Below are 27,210 nucleotides of genomic sequence, written 5' to 3' on the forward strand. Positions count from 1 at the left end.
CTACTACCAAATGAAGGAATGCAAATTAAAATAAAATATGCAGTTGAATTTTAATCATGAAATTAAAAATAATCAGATCCATAATGCTGGTCAGCATATGTACAATGGATTCTCATATTTTGTGAGTGGGATATAGCTTAGGTGGACTTTGACAGACAGTGGACTTCTGTGACTTTAGAAAAAAAAAACATACTTTTTGATATTATTGTTCCGATTTTGACAAAATTCCTTACGGAAATAATTCCAAATATGTAAAATCCTTTATTTAGGTAGATAAATAGTGAAAAAATAGAAACAAATTAAGTTTGTCACCTGTAAAGGGGAAGTTAAGTCAGTTATGGAAACTTTGCTCTTTTCCGATGTAAGTATTAAAAAGGATGGTTGTGAAGAATACATTAGTCTCAAGAAATATCTATAATTTAGTATGAAACGATGCTATGGAATCAGATACAGTGTAATTCTATCTATACTGGAAAAATAGCAAATAGTGACCTTAAGGAAATGCTTGAATTCTTTTTCAGTGGATTATCAATGATGTTGGAACTGAATAATGGTCTATTTTCTATTCTAAAACTTTCCAAATTCAGCTATAGTATAATGAATAATTTTTAAAATGCTAAATTTTGGCTTAAAAATGGAAAAGCTTCATGTCATATTACTCAGTTTTCTCTAAGGTAACAGAATCAAACAAGATTGATAACAAGCAAATATTTCTGAAGAGACTTAATAGTCTGGGGTCAGTGAGTAAGAGAGTAGGGCTCTCCCTTTCTGAGGACTAAGGAATAGGGGTAATGGGGAAGAGGGAAGAAGGGTGGGACTGGGAGTAAATGAGGGAGGGAGCTATGATCTGGATGTAAAATGGATAAATTAATAAAAAAAACAAGCAAATATTGTTAATACTCATTTTCTGGAGAAAGGTTGTTCAGTAGGTAAAAGCTTTTGTTACATAGCCTGAAAACTGAAGTTTGATCTCTTAAATCCACATACAAATTGGTAGTTTCTAGAACTCACCTGTAATCCCAGGACTCATGCAGAAAGATGAAAGGCAGAGATGGAGAATCGGCTGGGAATTTCTGTAGTGAACTATAGAAACAAGACCTGTGTTCTCTGAGGGATAGGTGAATCCACAGAGGTCTTTCAGCAAAGAAAACATAATGACTAAAGTCTGGCAGGCAAATTTCTTCAGTCCAAATTTGACATTTAACACTTTCACAACTTTGGGAAATTCACAAAAAAAGAATCTGAATTGCAACCTTGGGGATGTTTCCCTCTCTTTTAAGCTTCTCCATACAATCTGTGGGACAGGGTACCAACAGGAGCTGCTTTGTGGAGTTGTTCAGTTACTTGGCATTTGATAGTTTTCTTACAACTACCTTACATACTCAGGAGTCTGACTGTCAATCACCATATACTGCCAGGAAGGGATCCTTTTTCTTTCCAGTGTACTTTTGTTTCACAGATAACATTCTGATGTACACTGAGTAGCCCCAAGAAAGGGGGGAGCACACCCTGGCTCTATTTCTCCTCCCTAGCTGTTCCTTGTTCTTCTTCCAAGACTGGTTTCTCTACGAGTCTTGTGATTCCAGAGCTACCCACTGGTGCTTCGAAAACCATACGCCAAATCCCAAGTATAGGCTCTGTTACAGGTTTACTACAAAAAAGCCAAACCAAAGGTTAACGGGTTTCTGCATCACTTTTCTCATTAGCTTGTATTTTGGGAGCATGCAGCACAACACAGCCATTTGGAAGCTTCTGTCTCTCTGTCAGTGAGTAGTGGAGATTCCAGTTTGGTTGCGAAATCATCCCGGTTAGCCGACACATTTCTTGCACAGCCAGTGTTGACCTTCACGCGACCCCACAAAGGCAAGTGTTGTGACTTTACTAGTGGAAATGGACTTTCTGACTTAGAATCAGAAGGTTCGTTAAAGACTAGCATGCAAATCTCCACAATGCTTCAAAGCACTCAGCAGTACCACCACCAAAGCTGTGGCCTTGTGTAGCCTTGATTGTGTCTAGGCAAACTTCCCATGCTGAAGTCAAACAACTTCACGTTGCTATTGCTTGAAACGTGAACCTTGAGCTGACACATCACTTTTATCTACAGATGCAATAGGTAACTGAAGAATAAGAGTTGGACCTTTTCTTTTTCTTCTTTTTTTTCAGAAAAGTATGTCGTAAAACTAGTCCTCAGAAAGGAGGCCAGAGACTTTGCGGAGATGATCTAGGTACTTATCTCTAGACCTTATCTCAACCCTTCTCACTGCAGCTCTCTGACCAAAGAGATGGCTATGGATTACATTAGCACTACTCCTTGCTGCCTTCTGCTTGCTTCCACTGATGCCAGATTATGTTTTAAACAAAAGTATCCCAAAACAGAGTCCACCAAGAGCACCCTGGTGCCATTATCGTGAGCCATTATCTATTATCTGGAAGTGAGACTAGGAAGCAGGAATATAGAGAAGAAAGTGGAATCTGAGTACTTTCCACCAGAAAGTAACCATTGCCTCCCATCCTCATTGTCTGAAGGTTGCTTTAAGGGCCCCCATATCCTGTATTCCTCTTAGATGGAGGTTGAGGGGGCTGCCATAGGCATTAGAGAAGGTCTGTAGGGTATGGGAACAAAGAGGGGAGATCCAGGAGAGTAACAATACTCACAAAATGAAACAAGACCTGCATAGGATTGAGGGTGAATGACATGATGGAAGATGCTTGTGCTATGTGTTGGTTCCCTTGTGTTCCTCCTTGCAAGGTCACTGAAGTTTATTTATATCATTCTGCCTGAGGCTACAGCTTCTACCAAGCAGCTTCTAAAACTGGGACTGGAGCCAACGAACTTCTGGCTCCAATAAGAGACTCAGGTACCCAAATAAAACCTGGCCTGAGCTGGCAAATTAAATACCCCAGTGATCAGCAATTGGATAGGCACGAGCCTCAGAAGATTAAGCATCCTAAGACTGAGTAATCCTGGGAAATTTCCACTTAGATGAATGTGAAAGCAAAAACTGCAAGCAACGCAAGCAAAACAATCATCAGAAAAGACTGTCTACAAACAATGACATAAGCAGTTACTATAAATACATGGGTGTGCACATCACATGTATTCTGAAGAGAATTTTAATTGTCATGTATTAGAATTTACAAACAAGGGAGATGCAATATCCAAAAGGAGAGAATAAGGAAAAAGAAACTATAAACTGAAACAAGCAAAGAACAAAATGCAAGCTAAGAACAGAAGCATTAAGAGTGATCAACTTTTCTTTAAGTCGAGTATTTATTTTAAAAGAGATTTAAGAAATCATTGGGAAGAAAGCGTAGAGACCCTACATGCCTTGCTATGGTGTGGGTGTGGTTGTTCATCACTACCCCATTGTGACCGAAGGCCTTGGACTAAAGGGTGCCATTCTGGGAGAGGATAGAAGCTTTAGGAGAGTCGTTCTCAACCTGTAGGTCATGAGCCCTCTGGGGGTCACATATCAGATAATCTGCCTATCAGATATTTACATTACAGTTCATAACAGTAGCAAAATTTTTTATGAAGTAGCAACAAAATAATTTGAGAGCTGGGAGTCACCACAACATAAGGAGCTGTATTAAACTGTCACAGCATTAGGAAGGCTGAGAATCACTGCTTTTGGAGGTCATTAGGTCACGGATGGTTTGTGTTACTTGAGGAGACTTTGGGTCCCCAGTCTCTCGCTGTCTCTCTGCTCCGGTTTGAGACATAACTGTTTATTTCCACATAAGCTCCTGCAAGCTAGTGTGGTCATCTGATTTTTGTCTTTTAAGCTTCAAAGCCACAAGCTAAATAGAGGCATTCTCTTTATAAAGTTAGCTCTCTTAAAAGTATTTTTTTTTGTTGTTGTTGTTGTAGTGCGAAGGCGACGAGGGGAAGAAGTTAGCATCGAGGGATGAGATTGTTTCTGAGGATGCAGAGGGGCTTTGGAATGGGTTGATGGAAGGAAATGTGGAGTAGTTTTGAAGCGCATGTTAGTAGAAACAGAATATGATAAGTAGCGTGTTACGGGTTATTCTGGTTGGGAGCAAAGCTCAGATGCTAGCAAAATGGACAATAAATAGCATGTTGAAGTTTTAGATAGAAATGAAGATTTTATTGGGAGTCAATTGAGGGCTCACTCTAGTTGCACCATAGCAAGAAACCTGTGCACCTTGTTTCCATGCCCTGTGGACAGCTGAAACTAAGATTTATTTATTTTCTTTAAATTAAGTTAATAAATAACTTAATAATAAATATATTCAATTATTTTATTTTATTTAAGTTAGGATTAACTTATTTTGGAGAAGCCATTTCAGAACCACAGATCATCCAGGCTATGGCATGGGTTTTACCAGATGCTTTTTACTCACCTTTGTAATCATTGTGAGAAACAGGAAGGAATATAGTGGAATGGCTTGAAAGCTTTTACCCCTGCCACCGCAGGACTGAATCAGAATGCGAGGGCCTAATAGCAAATACCAGTGTGGATCAAAAGCCAAATGCTTAGCAAGAGGACAAAGGGAAGGAGCCAGCAGGATATCTCAGAAGTCTTTTCTGCTTCCCATTTTATTATAGACACATACAAGGAATTATTTGGGTCTGAAACCTGCTCGGGAAAAACTGTCTCTTCAGTGTCTAATATGCTCAGAATTATCTTAGGATTCATTCCCCCATGACTTATTAGCAAAGCCCTCAATGGCCCTCCATACCTGTGGGGGTAAGCAGGCCCAGGGGCAGACTAAGGTCATCCAGATGATGCTAGTTTAACAGGTATGCAGAACATAAGAGCTGCTAGGTCATGGCAGCTTACACCAAGATTTCAGGGGAAAGCTGGGGAAAACAGTGTGCTTCAGGGTCAGGACCCCTCCAGGGAGTTTCTGGTGCACTGTTCTGTAGAGAAGCCCTTGCAGAAAAAGTACAGTGACAATTGTAGGGTGGTACAGGTACCAGCAACATGAAATGGCACCAGGATAAAACAGCACAGAAGTCAGCCTGGAAGAGTGTGGTGTGGCCAGCAGAGTAACCGGGAGAAGTACCGCCCCAAACCTTGTGCACACATTTCCCGACACACTCTGCCCAAGATGCTCACATGGATAGACATGAAGCTTTAGGATTTAACTAACATTTGTCCTTCTGGGTTCTAGCCTATTTTGGGTATGGGGATCCTGAGTGTGTGTCTTATACAAAAATGTTGTGCAAAATCATAAATAGTCTTGCATTTTTAATTAAAAATTTAAAAACCCTTACTATATTGGAATTTATATGTCTATGATAAGATTATAGTTAGGTGGAGAAGTGTGAGTTTGCTTCAGAAGAGGGCAAGGATGTTTGTGGACACAGGAAAACCCTAAAGGGTTTCCAGATGCTATTCTTTTTAGCTTGTGTTAAACTGTGTATGAAATTCACTATCTTATTTTAAGGTTTATCTTATGTACCTGTGTCTTTATGTACACGCACATGCGTGGAGTAGAGGGAGGGCTGAAGGCCAGAAGTAAGTGTGGATCTCCTGGAGCTGCAGTTACAGGCAGCTGTGAGGTACCTGGATGTGGGTAATGGGAACCCAGCTCCAGTCCCCTGGAACAGCAGCAAGAGCTTTGAACTGCTGAGCCATCTCTCAGGCCTTCCATCCTATCTATCTTTAAGTTCTATGGTTCTGCGAATGCTACATACATTACAGACATCCACAGTTTTGTATGACTCCCAACCCTATCCATCACTAGTTTTCATCCATGCCAAAGTCTGAATTAGACAATTACTCCCCCAGACTCTGGAAAATACTCTGTCCTGTCTCTGTAAAGTTTACTACTCTTGGTACCTTGTGCTATGGAATATTTCTTGTTCTTGAGAAACTGGATTTTTTTTTAAGGGTAATTTATTCATCCATGTTGTAGAAAGTTTCAGAATCTCCTTTAGAGAGGAGTAATATTCCTTGCACATTTATATCCCAAGTGGTTTTCTGATTATCCATTGTCAGGTATGAGTAGCTTCCTTTTGTCTACTGTGACTAGGCTGCCTGCTATCATTATAAACACGAACAGAGAAAGGTGGCTAGATACTCACTTTTAACCATCTTACATTTCCTGACAAGAGTGTTAAAATACAGTGTGAACTGATGTTGAGTGATGTCACACAATTATAAAGAAGAAGTCTTGAAGATCTGAAATTCAGCTGCCATGGGTAATCTGAGACTGGTTTTGCAATTCTTCTGATAGTGCCCTTTTCTCTTATTATTGGAGCAAACATTTGCTTTTCCACTTTTCTTAAAATATACTTCATTAGCGATATATAAAACAAGTGGGGAAGTGAGTGGTGGTTTGAGTGTGTTCATGCCTGGCACATCAGAAAAGAAAACATGCTTATTTTAGGAAGTCAGTAATAGGTGAGAGAGCGCAGGTGACCACAGAATCCTGCTGACCTCTGTTTGACCTCAGGAACCCACATAAACACAAGTTCACTGTGACACATGTATTCTTTACCTCATACATCACACACACACACACACACACACACACACACACACACAAATAAAATAGTATCTTAAGCTAAGGAACATAAGTTTGCTCTTTAGTTATGAAGAAGTAAATTAAGTAACAATCTAAGAGTAACAATGTAAAAGTAGAACCTTAAAGTGGTCACTTAACCAGAATAGAAATTTTGTTCCCTAATGACATTAGCCTGCCATCTTTACCCATGACTGTCACCTCCCACCATCTTCTATTTCCTGTATATCTGTCCCTCTCCAACCCATACAGGAAATCCTCCTTCTTGATGGAATTGGTCTTCATATATTTTTTAAAAATGTTCTCTTAAAAACATTTTTATTGTATGGAGAAAGAGGAGAGAGAGGAGAGAGAGAGAGAGAATGAGAGAGAATATTTAGGAAGAGCAGGAAGAGGGTGTTACATTGTCCCCTGGAGTTACAGGCAGTAGTGATCCACCTGACTTGGGTTCTGAGAACTGAACTCTGATCCCCTGGAAGATCAGGAAGCATTTTTTTTTTAAACTTTTTTATATTAATTAGTTTATTCACTTTGTATCACAGCTATAGCCCCCTCCCTCATTCCCTCCCAACCCCACCCTCCCTGTCTCATCTCCTCCCATGTACCTCTCCAAGTCCACTGATAGGGGAGGTTCTCCTACCCTTCCGACACTAGCCTATCAGGTCTCATCAGGACTGGCTGCATTGTCTCAGGAAGTGTTTTTAACTGCTAAATCATCTTTTTAGTCTCATATAATTCTTTTAGAAAGTTTTTTGTTTGTTTGTTTGTTTTCTATTAAACTTCTCTCTCCAACTCTCATTCTCTGTGTTATATGTGTTCATGTAGGCATGTTCATGTATGTGTGTAGGCCAGGGGACAATCTCAAGTGTCTCCTTTAACAGGTCTCCAGCTATTTTTTTTTTTTTTTTTTTTTTTGAAACAGGTGTTCACTGATTGACTAGACTGGCTGGCCAATAAATAAGCTCTAGGGATCCTCTTTATTTCCATTCAACTCTGCACAGTACTACAGTTACAGATGCCTGCCATAAGGGCTGCCTTCTTATGTGAGTGCTGGATCCAAGCTTATGTCTCTATGCTTCTGCAGCATGCCCTTTACCCACTGAACCATCTTGCCTGTCCCCAATCCTCCATATGAAATTCTTAATGAAGTTAAAATTGTTTCAAGAAAAACATATTATTGCAGAAGTTTTCCCTCAACAACCCTATTTTGTAGTATATTACTCTGTGTTTGAACCGAATTGACTTTTCACCTGTACAGAGGGCTCTAAAGGGTCCTGCTTAGTCACTGTCCAGTGCTTAGGTTGTATCCAAAATTTATATTTTTGGAGCTTAGTGTGGTGGCCCATGCCTGTAATTGAAGGTCTTTGAAGGCTGATTTCTAGGCCAGCCTGGCTTGGGGAACTGTATAAACCAAAACCAAACCAAACCAAAACAAAAAAAAAAACAAAAAAAAAAACAAACAAAGAAACCCATTTATTCTTCTGTTAAGTGAAAGAGGTGCCTAGAAAATTAAATGGTGTGTTAGCACCAGAGAAGCCAAGACAATGTGAAGTTTTTGCTATAATCTGAAATTGTTCAGGGTTCAGGTGAGAATCTTTGGATTTTATAACATTTCAAATAGAAAAATTAGCAGCTTGTGCTGAGATGGAGCTGATTGCTAATCCAGGATTTATTTGGGAGGCTACTGGTGATAGTGGTTGTCATGTAGGGGTCAATAGTGTTGACCATTTAAGGGGTTTTGATATTGTAAAAAATGGAAAATGTTAACTCTTACTTCTTAAAAACATTTTGAAAGAAAATGTATATGTATGGGTGTTTTGTCTGCATGTCCATCTGTGTATCTACTACATGCCTACTGCCCTTGGAAGCCAGAGGAGGGACCCTCTTGAGACCAGAGTTACAAATGTTTGTGAGTTACCATGGTAGGAATGAACATGGGTCTTCTGGAAAGGCAGCCAGTGCTCTTAATTACTGAGTCATTTCTCCAGCCCAAATTTTGTTTTTTAAATATGGCATTAATTTTTTGTTTATACATACATGCAACGAATTTGGGGTCATATTTACCCCTTACTGTCCCCTTCAACTCAACCTGGATCTCCTGGCATTACCTTCCCAAGTTCAACTTCATATCCTTTTATTTTTTGTAATCCACTGAGTCCAGTTAGTTCTGCCTATACGTATATGATGTAGCCATCCATTTGAGAATGGCCTAGCAGGGACCACAATCTTAAACTGACTTTCCTTCCCCTAGTAGCCACCAATCTTCAACAGCTCCTCCCGTTGGAAGGGAAATTGTGTGCATGACCATCTTCCATCCATACTGGACCTCTGACTGGCTTGACTTGTGTAGGTCTTATGCCTACAACAACTTCTATGAGTTCATGAGCACAATGGTCCTACTGTGTCCAAAAGACAATGTTTCACCTCAGTCCTCTCAAACTTGCTGCTCTTAGAGCTGTTTTTAAAATGTATCTTCATTTTCTTCTCCCCCACCATCTCTCTCCTGTGTGTGTGTATGTGTGTGCACACACATGTATTCCACATGTGTTTAGATGCCTTCAGGGGCAAGTGAACATAGGATCCCCTTGAACAGTAGTTACAGTCAAGGAGCTGTGACCTGGCCCCCATAAGTACTGGAAATCAAGCTTGCGTTCTCTGAAAGAACAAGCACTCTAACCCACGGAGCCACCTCTACAGCCCCTTGTACAGTCTCCCTGCTCCCTCTTCCATGACAGCCCCTGAGCCTTGGTGGGAGGCACCGTACAGATGCCTTGAAAATACAACATTTTAATTTTGAAATACCTATTGTTATCTCTGGGAGCCTGTATGCTCATAGGCAAAACATAAGTCTTCACTGTGATCACACTTTCTAACAAAAACAGCAAGTCCCAGAATCATATGTTGGCTTTATGATAGACTTTCAAGTTTAGGATAAGGGAACTAGGCCTCAGGCTGCATAGTCTATATGTCTCCTCTTCCTTGTTCCTCCTCTACACAATGCACTGGAGAAGCCACAGGATGTGCAAAGAACAAGGAGAAAATGACAAGTGGGTGCTAGTAGCATGAATCTAAAGCAAGATCATTAGATCTGTTTAATAGTGATTAACTTTATTTTTAAAGGTTTAATCATATGTCTGTTCATATGTGCACATGTATGCTGGTGCTCTAGTTCCAGGGGCCCAGAGCTACAGGCAGTTGTTAGCTGCCCAGGATGGTGTTGGGAAGCAAACTGGAGTCCCCAGGAAGAGCATCAGTACTCTTAACCTCTGTACTATCTAGCGAGTCTTGACTTACTCATTTTTGGAGTACAGCATCAAGTTGGATAAGGTAGCACTTCAGAGGGGAGTGTGGGGGATTTCTAAGGTGTGTGAGGGCTAGGTGCAGGAAGGGGCATGAACACAAAGGGGCTTCCAGGCTGAAATACTGAGGAATTCTGCACGGCTAGTTTCTGGAGCCTCTCTCAACCTTCTACTACACTGTGGAGTGGCCCAAGCTTCTTAAGATATTGTTGCCACTGAGCAAATTGTCATTGCTCCTGACAGCTGGTGTGAAAAGATGTGAACTATAGGAAAAGATTCCACAGCTATGCCAATAACTTAATAGTTTATTAGTCAGTCAACAATATTACAAATATTTAAAAATTACTTAATATAAATAGTTGGCAGCAAACTATTCCATTACAGAGTTAAATTACCAGTACAACAGACAGACTGGAGATTTAGACACCTGGAAGATAACAATAAAATAAACTAAATTATTTAACAAAAATTTTAAGCTGAAGGCGTTTTACCTAGTGTCCATAAAAGCATGGGTTCTCTTTTTATTTAGAAAAAAATAAAAAACGGCTTTAACACCCCATTAGGAATAATATAAAATAAAATCAACTGAAAATATTAATTTGCATATCAAAGAACCATTTATAGTTACAATCCAAACACTCCATAAACCACTTGTGCGATTCTATACAGAAACTGGGAATTAGAAACTAGTTGCTTTAATATTACAAAGATTTCAGCTCCAAAAATAATTCAACATAAAATAAACTTTAGCAATTAGTGTCATAAAATTATATATTTTCACATAAAAATACAAAATAATATTAATGACAAGAATATGAAAAATTATTCCAAGTATTTTACTACTATTAAAATAAAATAAAACCCAAAAAAACAAAATAGAAATATGCATGAAAAAAGTCTCTCCTTTTGTTAGCAAAACACTATCCAAAATAACTACAATCATTTACATCAGTACAAAGATTTCTGGGTTTAAAAAATAGTTGCAATGACAAAAGGGGCATCTTTTCTGACAGTAAAAAATGACACTGTGGATAAAGTCTGCAAAATATGCAATGAAAAAAATAAATTTGCATTAAAAAGGTTTACACTGTATCTTTATACAAACATTAGAAACAGTATTGCACATCACAACACAGAATCGAGGTTAGTCAGCCTTCCAAAATGTGTTATATTCAAGTTTTGTGGCATCTTTGAGGAGAGGCTCGTGCAGCCAGATGCAACAGGGATAAAATATCAAGTGTTTTCCATACACAAATATATAAATGCTAAATGTTTCCTTCTTAACAAAAAGTGTGGATTTTTAAAGTACTTTTTCCTCCACAGTCATTCATACTTTTGGGCAGCAATATGAATATTTAGGGAACACAAATGAAGAAGCTTTGAAAATACAAAAATACAATCAAAATTAATAATTTTCTACAAAAATAGTAAAATAAATATGATCTGTAAATTAAAAAAACTCTAATACAGTGTTTTAACAGTTAGAAAATAAGAATGTAGTACATAAAAGAAAAAAATAATCCCCAAACAAACAGAAAAAGAAACAAATCAGAGGTAGGGGTGAGGCAGGGAGGAACAAAATATTAGACCAATAAGCTTTGTCCTAACAAACGAAGGTGACACAAACCAGCATTTCTGTCACATTCACCCTGGTGGGAATGGGTGCTCTGTTGCATTTCCCTTCGTTTCAAATATTTATTTCCATTTAAGAAGGGAAAATGATTTTCGGCATCTCCAATTATTTTATCATATAATTTATTTTAGAGTTCATTATTTAATACACGAAAAGGCTCTTCAATTTTAAACATTAAGCAGAAATTATGAAAATAAAGTTTAAAAATCTGCGAAATTAAATATCTAAATAATTAACATTGCAAAACTACTGATTTCTTTCCTAAATTCCAAAAATTGAGGTATAGCAAAGGAGATGTCATCAGTCAAAAAAAGTGTGCCATAAAATAGCTGACTGTTGGAAAAATCTCTCACAGAGATATAAAAATAGTGCATAACAAATGTCAAAATGGATCAAGGTCTGGCAGGGTAAGGGTAGAAAAGAATGCTCCAGAAACTCTGGAGGGTCATGGGGAGTAACAAGTAGGGACACTGACAAATAAATTAGTAAAGAGCTCCTCTGAAAACAGCATCAACTTCAAACATTAAAAACTTGAGCCACAACCACAATAAAACAGCAGAGTTAGACATGAACCACATATTTTTACAGTACAAAAAAGCACACCATCGACAACCAATGTTGAGATCAGCACTTTGCTCATGTGAAGGATTGTCCCAAGGGTTTGCTGCACAGGCCATACCCTTGCAATTTTCTCTCTTCAGAGTCAAAAATCTTAGTTCTGCATTAAAAAAAAAAAAAAAAATACCATTGTGGGGTGCTTTGCTTAGACTGCAGAGTAACTCCTACATCATTAACACAGGGGCTAGCTGCGGTTAGGATGCTCTAAAGAGGAAAACCACCATGAACTATGTTCTAGGTCAGAACTGTGCATGTTTCCACGCAACTCCCTCAATAAAGAAAAAAGAAAAAAAAACTGCAAGCAAAGTCATTACTGAAATTCCTTCATCAAAGTTTTAAAAAAGCAATTCTTAACCATTAAGAATAACAATGCTCCATGCAACAGTGACCCCAGTTTAGACAGAAGACCCCATATACATAGGTCAAACACGTAAGCAGATTTAAGCCAGATTTCACCATTGTCTGAAAGGTAAATTTTACGCAACTAGCCATCTGTTTTATTTTCCCATCTCCATTTTGACTTCACTAAAGTTCTGTGTTCTTCTATAAAACCCTCTTTTAAAGAATGGGCTTTTCATGGGTCTCACATTCGGTGACTGGTTAGCAGTGTGCTGGCCATCTTTGGTTTTTAAAGGATGTCTTAACCATGAACTATCAAAGGGGCTAAAATCAACTTTCTTTAAAATTCATGTGTTTTTCATTTATTCAATCTTTTATCTATACTATATCACTGCACATGAATTAGAACCGCACGTCACAAAATTGCACAGGGATTACAAATATTACATCCAGTCTGCATAAAATCGAATTCCACTACTGACCAGATCACAAAATGGCTGCACTCTCTAATCTAAAACTAATTTGCATATAGTACACATGTAGGACAACATTTTTAACTTGAAGTCACAATAATGCATGCAAGTTTGCTTTTTTGTAAAGAAACAAATTTTATAATTTGTTCATGCTACCTAGATTCAAGAGAGCTTTTTGAACATTTGCAATACCTCACCTCGTTAGTTAATGTCCTAGTGCATGCATATGGTGGACACAGGTAAGTAAACATGCATTGTTTCACATTCTAAACTATGGCAGTTTTGGCCATATTGTGCTGCCTGCATTTCATCCGCAATGCAGTTTGTCTCTAACGTTTTCAATCCCGTATTAATAGGTGACATTTACACATAACACCTATATAGCAGCAAAGCTAATACAGCTTGTGATTAAAAATGTTTAAAAATAGCTAATAAATCAGATTATCTTGAGGTATTATTTCTTGCAAGTCAAAATGGAGAGCAACAAAATCAACCCTAATTTTTAGTTTATGTACACACTGAAACAGCAACAATAAAAATAAGCATTTGTAGCAGACATATTCCATCTTCACTATTATTTGCTACCTTTGGTAAAGTACTGGGGCAGATCTTGAAGTTAAAAACCCATGTTAAGAAATAAGTGCACGCTTCACCCACTATATAGCAGCAGACTGTGTTGCCCCTACGCAAAACATTCTCATATCTAATTTTAACTTTACATATAAAAATAACTTGGAGAAAATACAAAAAAACATTTTATTTTAACATGAAAATATCACAAAAATTAGTAAGCCTGAGATGTAGGGTTTTGGTGAAAAACAAGAGGCTTGTAGTGTTTTGGCTGCTGATAACGATGCATGTATCGAGAGCTGGGTGAAAAGCAGAAGAATGCACTTATTTCTTCTGCATGTCAGTATCTTCAGCACAGTAAGCCACATGCACCCTTTCTTTCCTTGTTAGACGAGGCCAGTTGCTACACTTAGTTCCAGCGGAAGTGGATCTGACGTGGACGATCAGCACCTTCCTTCACCAATGGCTTATGGAACTCGCGTCCTGCACGAGAGTGGATATTTGCCCAACAAAACTCACAGTAATACTGCAGGCAAGTGACATTGGCACAAAAAAAGGGGGCAAATTTTCCACCACAGCGTGCGCCCTGGCATTCATCACACATCTGGTCATCTAGCACATATGGCTTCACCTCCACCTAGAAACAGAGAAGGAAAAACTTCATTGGAGTCAGCTTCAGGAATAAAAATTTGGAATGGTTTTAAGTGTGTATAATGTTCTAAGAGAAAAGGAAGAGAAAGTAGGCAGTGTCTTAAAGAAACAGCTTCCTCCCCCCCCCCCAAAAAAAAAGGGTAAATGAAAACCGGTTTGCTGCTGTGCTAAATAAATACATTGTGTATCATGTTTCATGTTTATAACTGGCTGTGAAGCTTAAGTGGAAACACTAATTCACTTATTTCAACATGTTTCCGTCAGGAGTCACTAGTGCTATTTTACTCTATTTTCCAAAGAGAGAAAGAGAAAACAAAACAAAACAAAACCCACTTTCAAGATTTAAGACATTCGACTTTCACTTTTGTAACATCTTTGAAAGCCTATATGCTAGCACTACTATTTTCAAATTGTGAGAAAAACTCAAGGGATTGACTGTCAGCCCTTTATGAAAGACAAATTTCTTCTGAAATTTTTCTTCTTTCTAGTATCATCTGTAAGCTGATGAAACCCAACAGCCTAGGACTACAGCAGCCTTTCTGCAACAGGTCAGAGCTGCACCTTGCTTGTCATTAACTGCCGCAAACAGGCCAGAACTGTGGCTAATATGATTCAGGGCATGTCCAGACTTCTTTATAAACTCTTATGAACTTAAGTCCCACCGTGAAGGATTGATTCAGCAAGTGATGTCAGATTTGATGTGGCTCTAAACAGGCTCTCTTGACCTGTTTTCCACATCTGCAGAGTGATTCTGGCAGACTCTGTTGGAGCTGGGAGGGTTAAAATTACTCATGGAAGATATAATACCTGAGAATCTTGCTGTAAAGCAATGTCCAGTGCTTTCAAGCTGCAGCAGCCCAGCTTTCTTGAACTTCCTGAATGAATCTAGGCTGTTGTCTCTGGCTGGCTGGATGGTGTCATTATTTTAGAATAGTTGTGAACAATTCACAGACTTTAGTGTGAAGCAGGTATGCAAATTAATAGCTTGTTCTCCTATTTTAGATGGCAATCAGCGCTCAAAGTTATCCAACAGGACAGCCTGCAGCCGTCATTTAGAAGGCTTCTTAAAGCTGCTACAGTGACGACCAATCTATGCCAAGAATGAACTAATGTTTTCAATTTTCGGTTTTTGAATTTCGGTTTTCATAAATGAAAACTAACTCTTAATTATCACTTCCTGTGGACCAACTTTTCAAAGCTCCTGTGGACATGTAAAGTTCACTCAGTCCTCAAAATAACAGACAAACTAGTACTCCTTCCATGTTACAAGTCAGGAAAAGTGGCACAGAGGGGGCTGTTCACCTGAGATTGTGGCGCCAACGGCAGAGAGTTGGCTCTGTCCTAAGCTCTTTCTTGAGTAGAAGCTTGTATAAGCTGCCTCCACAGTTGGGCAAGTAGTTGGAACTTACTGGTTGATAAAAATTTTTGAAATCGCTTTAAATCACTTTAAATAGCTTTAAATTTGTGTAATGACTCAAGCTTACAGTATTATCGAAAAACTTGTATTTCAAGGATATAATGCTAGGAGACAGGGGAGGAAAGTCTGAGCCATATTTTTAACTCCTTGTGGCGTTAATAATATGTAACTTACGCGTTTATCAATATCGCCGTGCTGAAGCTGAACAAAGCGAGCACTGATGGCAGCAATGTAGCTCTGCTGATTGGAGAAAGCAACTCGCCCAGCACCTTTTGGGTATTTTAGCTCTGGATCTGTATCAATTCCCGCGTAACACACGCCACCATACAGCCGGTCCATGATCATAGCAAGTTCCACTTCAAAAGGAAAGACGTGCACATTGAAGGTGAGAAGACAGTAAATCAACAACTGCAAATCAAGAGAACACTAACACAAAGCAGCTGTTAAGAAAAGCTCTGTGGGAGCCAGAGCTTTGCACGTGCTGGCAGGCAGTCTACCATAGTTACATTCTGAACCTTAAAAAACAAGTCAAAACAAAGCAACCCCAAACCACTTGCTTACAGTAAAGTTATCCTCATCACCACCATATGCATTCTTATCATCTGATGTAGATATTTCATATATATACACACACATATTTTTAATTCCAACTCTTTCACCAATCTGCTTACTTCTTTCACCTGCATATCTGTCTCATTCACTTACTTTATGGAAGGAAACTGCTTTGTCAAACCCCGCCCCCTGTAGCTCATACTTCTTTCTACATGCATGGATCTTTCTTCCTTTAAGGACCGTCCTCCTCTACAAGAAATCTTTTTTTTTTTTAATTTTCATTTTGTTAATATTAGTTACAGTTTGTTAACTTTGTATCCCTGCTGTATCCCACTCCCTTTCCCTCCCAATCCCACCCTCCCACCCTCATCTCCTCCCTGCCTCTTTCCAAATCCACTGATAAGGGAGAACCTCCTTTCCTTCCATCTGATACTGGTTTATCAGGTGTCTCCAGGATTGGCTGCAAAGTCCTCCTCTGTGGCCTACCAAGGCTGCTCCTCCCGGGGTGGGGGTGGGAGGAAAGGCCAAAGAGTCCGCCATTGAGTTCATGTCAGAAACAGTCCCTATTCCCCTTATTAGGGTACCCACTTGGATACTGAGTTACCAAGGGCTACGTCTGAGCAGGGGTTCTAGGTTGCATCCATACATGGTCCTTGTTTGGAGAAACAGTCTCATAAAAGACCCCTGTGCCCAGATATATTTGGTCCTTGTGGAACTCCTGTCCTCTCCAAGTTGTATTAACTCCCCCCCCCCTTTTTTTATTTCCTGCATTCTGCCAGAGGTTTGGTTATGAGTCTTAATATCTGCTTTGATACACTGCTAGGTAGTCTTTCAGAGGCCCTCTGTGGTAGGCTCCTGTCCTGTTACTTGTTTGCTCCTACATCCAATGTCCATCCCATTTGTCTTTCTAAGTGAGGATTGATCATCGTACCCTGGGTCCTCTTTCTCTCTACAAGAAATCTTATCTTCTCTGACAGAGCATGAAGGTTGGAAGGGACAGACAACATGGCAAAGGAGGGTAGGATTAGCTCAATCACCCTGGTGACCAAGGGGTGGCAGATTTGTAGTCAGATTGGCCTCCTATCTGTCTGTACAACCTAACTGGTCAGATTATCGTACTATGACTCCACTTTAATTGTTCTTGTTGAGATTTACTTCCTCCTCCTTTATAACTCTGGTGCTCAAGCTTCTTGCTAGAAGCACTGATCACAGCTAATCTACTTGTCTGGAAATATTTTACCATTTTGCTGATAATTCACTTCACTGATGACGTCTGAGTCTCACGTTTCAATGTCTTTGTACTTTGTCTACACTCTGTCATGTATTTAAGGTACACACTACCTATGTGCCTTAAACTCCTGAATTTGCATCTGAATTCCATACTCAACAAAGCAGCCATCTACCTGGCAACTTCTTGTAATACTGCAACACACAACATGCTAAAAAAGATCACATAAACATGACTTTCCTCTATTTCATGAAATATGATCCAATGAATTTTTGTTGATTCAATTGTGTAGGCAACAGAGAGGATCAAGTTACCAAGCCAAGATTTCTGCCTTCATCCTTCACTTTCATCTCCACTATACAGATAATCCCATGAACTTGCTTTTCAGAACATAATGAGAATCCAATCTGCTTACTTCCATCAGTGATCCTGTTTTAGAGCTAGTATCATTTTTTTTAATTAGGTTTATGGAAACAGGTTTATCTGCTTGTCTTCAATTCCTCCTCTCCCATTTGTTTTCAAAACACTAGAAATAATTATTTTTAAAAACACCATTCTAGCTACCACATGGTTTAATTGAAATTTCTACTTCAGACTTCTGAATGGGGCCATGAACTTATATTCAGACCCAAGACCACAGTCTTTTTAACCTACCCCTCCTGTGCTATTTCCACAGCTATGTACAAGGCATCAGCAACCACCTAGCAGCTTACGACTAAAGATGAGATTCAGCCTTCTATTTTCTTTTTTTTAATTTTAATTTTATTTTATTTTAAAATTACACTTTATTTACTTTGTATCCCCCCTCTAGTTCCCTCCCTTCTCCCCTCCCAATCCCTTCCTTCCTCCTCCTTCCCACGCATGCTCCTCCCCATGTCCACTGGTAGAGGAGCAACCTTCTATTTTTTATCTAAGTATTCGGGTATCTGTACACCTGGTTCTTCACTGACACTTACCAACCCCGCAAAAGAGCCCTACCTGGCCTACTCATACATAGTCACAGCCTGTTTTCTCTTCTGTGTCATCAGCTTATCTGGTCTTCCAGAAATCTATCTAATTATATCTCTTGCTTAAAAACTTCTCTTGTTCTGCAGATAAATACCAATTATTCCATTAGACTTGTATCTCCCCTATAACTCTGTGTATCTCTAGGTCATTCTGTTTTATACAGTCCCTCCATGAATATCCTCTGCTTTTCACACAAGACTTCTGGAATAAGCTGTTCGCTTTGTCTGAAACACACTTTTCACAATGGTCCAAACTCTCGTCCATCTTTTCACCAGTTCAAATATCTTTAAGATGTCACCTCATAGCATATTCTAAACATGAACATATATATAAACATATGTAAACATGCACATATGTATTTTTATTTCTAATCTTTATTCTTTGCAGCAGCCATTACATTATTTAAGCATTTACACGTGTGAATAGTTAATTCATATCTCCCTGACTTGAAGAGTCTAATTACAGAGACAAAAATCACTAGTTCTTTCAGACGGTGTGATAATATATAGCATGCATATATAGTAAATTTTTACATCTATAATTATATCCTATTAGGCATCCTTCAGATTTTTGGTTCCTAGTCACTGAGAAACAGAACAGTATAACTCACTCATCTAAAATACTAACTTTAGTATTTTAAAATACTAACATTTAGTAACTTAAATGCAGAAAAATTCATACTTCCTTAGACACCAAAATCAGGAAAAAGAAAATCCAAGTATTTCTGACTTAGAGATTCTACTTACCGGCCCTTAATGGCCTAGGAACTCCTCCAACAAAAATTGTTTTTCGAGGATCCAAAGGCTGAGAACCATCCATGACAAAATCACTATCACTTAAATTCCAAGGACGGATTTGAACCTATGGAGAAAATGACATATGGTCTTACTCCTCTTACTGTCTAGTTTTTTTTTTTTTTTTTTAATGCAGTCTTGATTTTTAAACAGTAACTTAAAAATACTGTTTTCAAAACCTGCTTTTATAGGCCATGGTTCATGTGGTGTTCACTTACAGGTTTGTCCTTGATAGTAGGGCTGGAAACACACAAGTAGAGCTTTCCATCTTCTTCAACACAAGCATCAATGAGTGCCTGAACTGAGCTCTCTTCTTGAAAGAGGAGGAATGCATAGCCTACAACAACCATGAAAAACGATGCTGCATGTCAATTAAGTGCTGCTAAAAGACACATAAAGCCCATCAAATAGGTTTAGCTCATTCTGCCTTCCAAAGGAGAACACAATATTCCATGGAACACACGCGTGCGCCAGAGAGCACATGCGCAACGTGGGCAAGAGAGAGGGAGGGAGGGAGGGGAAAGGAGGAGAGAGAGAGAGAGAGAGAGAGAGAGAGAGAGAGAGAGAGAGAGAGAGAGAAATATGATCCAGTAAGTCTCAGGAATGCAGTACTTCCAGGCTGACTCATACAAGTCTATGAAACATTCCCATTTTACAGAAGGAAAAACTGAGGTGCCAGACGTTAAGTTATTTGTTCAAAATTAATTTCACAGCCCAGGTCAGCTTCAAGGTGTTGTAATACTATCTACCCGTGACACTGTGTTCTCTTCAGCCAGTCTCCTTTAGCGCTCCTTTAGCTCAAATTCTAGAGCATATTTATGGACTAGAGCATATCTGGAAAGGCCCAGGAAACCATCCTAGAGGGGAAAATCTGGATTCCTAGAAACTTTCAAACAACACTAGGCAAGTAGCCTTATGGAAGCTAGAAAAGAACCTGTTCTTCTTTAAGAATGGGTAGAGATCCAGCTTTGGTCCATGGTGGTCAGATAGGATACATGGGATTATTTCAAATTTTTTGTATCTGTTGAGATTTGTTTTGCGACCAATTATATGGTCTATTTTGGAGACGGTTCCGTGAGGTGTTGATAAGTAGGTAAATTCTTTTGTGTTTGGGTGAAAGGTTCTGTAGAGGCCTGTTAGGTCCATTTGATTCATGACCTCTGTTAGAGTCATTGTTTCTTTGTTTAATTTCTGGATTGTTGACCTGTCTTTGTTGGCAGTGGGGTGTTGAAGTCTCCCACTATTAATGTGTGGGGATCTATGTGTGGTTTAAGTTTTATTAATGTTTCTTTTACATATGTGGGTGCTCTTGTATTGGGGGCACAGATGTTCAGAACTGTAGTGTCTTCTTGGTGGAGTTTTCCTTTGATGAGTATGAAACGACCTTCCCCATATCTTTTGATTAATTTTGGTTGAAAGTCTATTTTATTAGCTATTAGAATGGCTACTCATGCTTGCTTCTTGGGTCCATTTGCGTGGAAAGCCGTCTTCCAGCCCTTTACTCTCAGGTAATGTCTTTATTTGTGACTTAGGTGTATTTCTTGTATGCAACAGATTGCTGGGTCTTGTTTACATATCTGTCTATGAAAGGAACCTGAAGACATATTTCAATTTCTGCCTAGAAGTTTGTTCAAAACCTCCTTATCTACTTAAAGTACACAGTAGCTCTTATTTTTGATCCCAAACTCAATGAAGCTTTTCTCACCTAATTAGAAGTAAAAGTAATTTCTCTATCTTGTAGGATTAACTTTTTATCCTTTTGAGATTTTTATCCTTTGAGTAATTGCTAATCTATGTTTTATATACATATAATATATATCACATATATGATTTATAAAATAGATATATTCACATATTTGAATAGTCTTAGAAACTATAGACATAAACTGGTTAATAGAGATAATTTCTTCAACATCCTGCTGTAACTATGAGTGCTGTGAAAAAGAAAAACACAGTGCGGGAAGCTAGGATGGCCTATGAGGAAGAGAAGTTGACTTTATTATGTGGGTTCCCAACGTTTTCTGTGAAAAATTAACTTTTAATCTGAGATTTAAGATAAAAATAAAACAATAGGTTTTGGTGGCACACAGCAGTAGGTTGTGGTGGTGCATGCCTTTAATCCTAGCACTTGAGAGAAAGATTTCTGAGAGTTCAAGGCCAGCCAGGTCTACAAAGAAAGTTCCAGAACAGCCAGGGCCAGGGCCTCACAAAGAAAACCTGCCTTGAATCCCATCCCTTCAGCCCCCACCTCCATTGACAAAAACAAAACAAAACAAAACACATTAGGCAATGTTCCAGGGCAGAGGCACAAGAAGCTCATGACAAGAGAACACTTCACAGAGGAGTACTAGAGCAGACCATGGAGCTTAGAAGAGGACGAGAACTAACAAAAAGCACCTAGAAAGATGTGAGACCACGTAGACAGATGCAGGTTTGCCTTTACCCCAGCAGTCAAAGATTTAGGCATAGCACTGGTTGTCCTCTCCGCGGCTGCTGTGGCCGGACCACAGGGAACAATTGATAGCACACAGCTACAGAAGAGTGGCTGGAGCAATCAAGTTTGGGGATGGTTGAAAGTTTAAGTAGAATATCATGGATGAACAGGTGTTAATCCAGACTTATTAATCTTCTCAGCAATTATAATTACCCCCTTTCTAGAACTGCTTTAATGATAGTGAACTAAAGGTTTGCAATGTATCCTTTCTTTTTTTTTTTTTTCAATGCAGTTTATTCAGGAACCTTGAACAATCATCTGACCCTGGGGAAAGCCAGCCCACAGCTTAAATAGCCTCTGGGTAGCCAACCCAGGCATGCCACGTGGGCAATGCAGATAGGTCCACATACATGGAAGCAAGCCAGATCCTCAGCCTTAGCCAAATGTGGAATTGTTCGTGACAGAGAGCACTCACCATCGGGAAGGTGGAAGGCGGAAACCAGCTCCATCTTTAAGGCGCGGCATTCCGCAGCTCTCTACAGTTCCCCCTTTTTGTTTTAGACGCATCAGGCAAGAGTAGAGGTCTGATCTCTGATATTAGAAATAAATTGGGACTTTGTACCGATGTTCATTTAGGTGTCATCCACCCAAAGAGCATCAGACCCGTCCGATACCTTTTTCTCAGAGGCGGGACCTGGGGCATCAACCCGCATGCAATCAGACATGCTCTTCTCTGGGTCCAAAGCGGCTGACCCTGAGTGCAGTGCTTAGCCTTTCTTTATTTGCTTTAGATAGTTCGACATTTGTAATTCTGAATGAGGAATCAAACCAGCTCTTCTTTGCCCTCTCCTCTCCTAGTTGGCAGCGTAACCTTTCCCCAGGAACAGCTCTTTTGTCTTATGGGTCCCTTTCTAGTTTTCTGACTGTTATACACATTTCTACATAAATATACAGACATCAAAACTTAGAAACTAGGATCTACAAATGAGACATGTGACATTTCTCTTTCTTCTGAGTGACCTCACTTAATTTCCTGAAATTTTCATAACTTCATTTTTCTTTACAGTTGCATAAAAGTCTCTGTGCACTTGAATGACATTTTCACTCCCTATTTATCAGTTGATGGAGAGCCAGGCTGATTCCATTTCCCACGTCCTCCTATAAATAGGGTCTCTGTGGTGTATAGAAAGGCCCCTGGGTACACACTGGGGCGTGGTACAACCAGATCGGATGATAACTCTGCTTTTTATATTTTGATCTCTGCACTCATTTTTTGGTGGCTGTACCAGTTTTGCTCTGTCATCAATGGCAAGTGAACAAAGTAAAGAGGGTCTCTTTCCCACATCCCTACAAGCATTTGCTGTCTTTTGTTTTCATGGTGATAGGGTGAGACAGAACCTCAAAGTAATTTTACTTTGCACTTCTCTGATGACTAAACTACTGCACGCTTTATAAATGACTTATTGGCAACTTAAAGTTTTATTTGAAGAAATCTACTCAGTTCCTAGGTCCATTTTTGGTTGTGTCATGTATTTTCTTGTTGGTTGTTATTTTGAGTTCATTATGTATTCTAGATATTAATCCATGTCACATGTATAGTCGTGAAGATTTTTCTCCCATTTTGTAGGTTGTCTCTTTACTTGTTTCCTTCAATGCACAGCTTTTAAATTTCATTAGGATGAGGCCCTATTTTGTGGGCAACTGGAGTCCCATTGAGAAAGTCTTTACCCATGATCCTAGCTTGAGGTATTTTGCTTCCTCCTCCTCTGGCAGTTTACTTTTTTATACAGAGGGACATTTAAAAATAGTACTTGACAGTGAGTAAAAAATACAAACCAGTTACTTCCCCAATGCTGTGTCATACTATCACCTGAATCCTAATGTATATCTTATAATATTGAAATTACTTACGTGGTTTTATTTTTCTAAAATATAAATGAATCATTTCATTGCCTCTTATCTCATAGCATGGAAATAAACCTTTCCTAAGTTTGAGTCACCACTACTTATAGAATAATGCTTTAACATTATTTAGGAAATATTCAAACACATATTGATTTAACTTTATTAAGTCATTAGAAAATTTTGAGGAAAGTATGTCAAATATTATGACTCCTAAATGGCTCCAAGTAAAACTGGAGTAGTTCTTAAAATCCCTCTGCCCCACTCAATTCAAGCTAACAGTTTTTACAAAATATTAACTTTTAAACAATATTTTATTTATTATTATTTATTTATTATTTGCATATGTGGGCATTAGAGAACAACCTGACCAGTCCTATCTTCCTATCTTTATGTGGGATCTAGGTTAGAACGCAGGCTTTTGTGACCAGAGCCTTTACTGAAAAAGCCATCTCCACAGTCCAAAAATCACTAGTATTTATATAAAGGTGGTTATGTTCAACTCAAAAGAAAGCTACAAATAAATAATTGTTATCATTTCATTTTCTTTCATTCAGCCCAGAAAATATTAATAAAGAACCTCTTACCTTTCGGTGGAAAATAAGATTTGCTTTCTGCTTTATGGGGCCAATCTACTACCAAAGGTCCAAATCTTCGGAAGCTGGCAGTGATCTCATCTTAGGAGAGTACAGATTGTGCATCACAAATTAGTTCCAATGATTCATCTCAAGAAACACCATATTTCTAAGAACTTGGAAGATTTAATGTCTAAAGTGTCAAATAGCTTAGGAATAACTATGATGTCAACAGGCAACATATCTAATACTCTTATTAAAACACTAAAATTTTAACTTATTTATTCAAAATAAATTCATTTTTAAGCAGCAAACTAGCTAATGTATTCAGTGTGAGTCCTAATATTTCACATGTCACATGAATATTAACAGCTTTACAGTATACCCTATTATAAGCACCACTGGCTTAAGCATCTCAGTTTTATCAAGTTAACTAAAACAGCTATTGGTGTCTACAGGTAAAACCGTGTTTTTGTTGGGATAAGGTGTACTAAAATAGGACAAGCTATAATGTTGTTATAACATACCAAGGCTGACATTAGACAGGTTCAAGTATTATATACTCAATTTCAATGATATACTCTAATATATGTTAAACTAGTGGATATGCATTATATAAATATGCAGAATACACTTGCAGATGTGTAAACATGGCTGAAAATTTTCTCTAATATAACAATATCTTCTCTGCAGGCTATTAATGAATGGGTAGATTTCCCATAATATTACAAAGATAGTTTAAGTTTTTAACCTTTACCTTAAGTTACTTTTCTTTATCGTTGCAGTTTTTACACATTTACTATCATTTGCATAATACCAATTTCCTATTTTATGTTCCATTTCTACTTCCTTATTGAATTTTGTACTATTCCTGTATTTTTAAGTAAAAAAGTTAAGTTTTGATTTTACACACTGCAGACAGAGATTCATGGCTGGTTCCATTTATTGCACCATGTATGTATACACAGGCATGTCCATGTACACATGGACATGTGTGTGTTATAGTCACACAAATATTGTCTTCAAATGTGTTCTGCATTAAATATTACGATATGAACTAGAGCATGGAGATCTTAATAAAAATGATTACAGTGAAAATGTGCATATGATAAAAAAAAAACCACTAGACCTTAAAAGTACTTATTCAATTACCTTCATATTTCAACGGCTCAAAACTACTTTTTACTATGGTATTTTTTTTGTTTGTTTATTTTTTTGTTTGTTTTAAAGGCAGGACAAACTTACCTTCATCGATATCTGGAGGAAGCCCACCAACAAAAACTTTTCGAGAGAAACGTTCTATTCGTTCTCCGTTTTGATGAGCTGAATAACATGTTGGTGAATTTAAAACACCAACTTGATCACTGTGACCATCGTCCAACAAGCTATCATCTATTGGAAATAGGGAAGATCGACCTAAAATACAAGGACAAATATAAACTGAATCTCATATATTAAAAATGATAATGAAATCAAACATATAGATGTTGAATTTAAATGATTAGACACTAAGCTGACAGTGGAATAAAAAAAGTGAATGGAAATGCACACAATATCATGCCAAGGTTCTAGAGACAAGTGATTTCAAGTATGACTCAGAAACAGTCACTGAGCTGAGGAAGTGTTTCAGGAACAGATGCCTAGTATAGATGAGACTCCAAGTCCAATTCCCACCAAGAAGAGGAAAAGAAATGAAGTTATTGTCATGTGACAATAACTACAACACAAAGGAAACAATACATCTACTAGATCAATTAAAATCTTTATGCATAGAAGTAAGAACCTAATGTATAAGAAACACTTAGGTCTGAACATGCAACAAAATTAAATATTACGATATGAACTAGAGCATGGAGATCTTAGAAACTGGTGGTAGAAAGGAAACAGCCTAAGTCCAATAGGTAAGAGGACATTATGAAAGAAACAAAACAGAAAACGTCCAAGAAAACACATAAAGTGCTACCAAAGCAGCAAGCTGTACTCGTCTGAGGTCTTGAAATAATTTATCATATGTGACAATCAGATGACTGTGTAAATGCGACTTATGTACATGTGGATGGTACAGAACAATGTCTTAGGATTCTAGTTTCTATTTGAGCCCACTTCACAGGGTATGTGTTGTTCAATATTATAAAGTAATGCTATTAGATGTTCCATATGATCACACAAAATAAAATGACCCAACAAAATCTAGTATCCTTATCTTCAAGAAATGTACACAAGGTTAAGATCTCTGTATGAAAGGGTGACATCTATATTTGAAAAGACTCAAATGCTTCAACAAAGCAGACTAGAGGAAAGCAGTAGTGTAGAGAATACCATGCTCAATTCTTCAGTCTCCAAAGGTACTAGGTGACTCACGGCTGAAGCATACAGTGACAGAATAAAAGAAAAGCCCTTTGAAGCTAGCAGAATTTATCCTTGAAAGAAGAAATTTTATTTAAAATGTGGGAAACAATAACAAAATGAAACAAAACAAAACAAACAACAACCCAACTCTCTGGGTGCAGCAGGCTCAGAAAGTCTAACTTTCTATGACTGAGAAAGACAAATGAGCAGCTGAGATTAGGGGAATCCCAAAACTATAAGGAAGACTGGAAAATGCGGATAAGAAATTAAAGAGAAAGAACAATGGAAAGGAAGGGACCAAAGAAAGTCACAAATTTACTGAATAAAAGAAGTAAATGTCAGAGACAGGCACAAGGAAACAGCATGTGTTAAACCACACATAGGCTTCAATCACTGATTGGGTACTCACAAACAAATGCATGGGTGAAGGTGCAAATAAGTGGAGAAAAAAAAAGTGATCTTTTCAAGAAAACAAATTTCCAAGAAAATGATTTGCAGTATCAGTAATAGAAATTCCAGAGAGCAATGGATGGCATGGCACTTCCATCATAAAAAGGTGGATTTAAAAAAGAAAGAAGCCAAAACAGCACCATGGCGGAAGCATCAAAGAAATATCAGGAGGGAAAAAGGAAAAAAGAACAATTAAGCAAAGTGAGATGACAATTTCAAACAATGAAAATTGTGTTTGAGGGTGTCTGGATATTTCATGCGAGCAGTTTTCAAGAAGCTGGGTGGGTGTCACATGCAGTGATATGTTTAATGTTTAATGCAGTTTTAGGACAAAGAGACAAGCATATACTTTATAGAACATGTATTGTAATCTAGAAGTACTTAGATAAAATAGCATTAACATGCTACCATCTTAAAATATGT

General features: G+C 38.2%; 1 protein-coding gene across 8 annotated transcripts in view; it reads right to left on the reverse strand.

Moving 5' to 3' along the window:
• Positions 1 to 10,079: 10,079 nt before the first annotated feature.
• Positions 10,080 to 27,210, reverse strand: part of Cpeb2 (cytoplasmic polyadenylation element binding protein 2) — a 60,786-nt gene continuing 43,655 nt past the window's right edge. For all 8 annotated transcript variants that reach the window (XM_021638719.2, XM_060365378.1, XM_021638720.2 and 5 more), the window contains 6 exons: positions 25,234 to 25,404; positions 24,001 to 24,090; positions 19,296 to 19,414; positions 19,030 to 19,144; positions 15,670 to 15,851; positions 10,080 to 14,064 (listed from right to left, as the gene is read on the reverse strand). In XM_021638719.2, the coding sequence (XP_021494394.1) occupies positions 13,837 to 14,064; positions 15,670 to 15,851; positions 19,030 to 19,144; positions 19,296 to 19,414; positions 24,001 to 24,090; positions 25,234 to 25,404 (905 nt within the window). In that variant the 3' untranslated portion in view covers positions 10,080 to 13,836. The remainder of the gene's footprint in view (positions 14,065 to 15,669; positions 15,852 to 19,029; positions 19,145 to 19,295; positions 19,415 to 24,000; positions 24,091 to 25,233; positions 25,405 to 27,210) is intronic.

The sequence above is a fragment of the Meriones unguiculatus genome, chromosome 12 (assembly GCF_030254825.1).
Source record: "Meriones unguiculatus strain TT.TT164.6M chromosome 12, Bangor_MerUng_6.1, whole genome shotgun sequence".
Taxonomy (NCBI): domain Eukaryota; kingdom Metazoa; phylum Chordata; class Mammalia; order Rodentia; family Muridae; genus Meriones; species Meriones unguiculatus.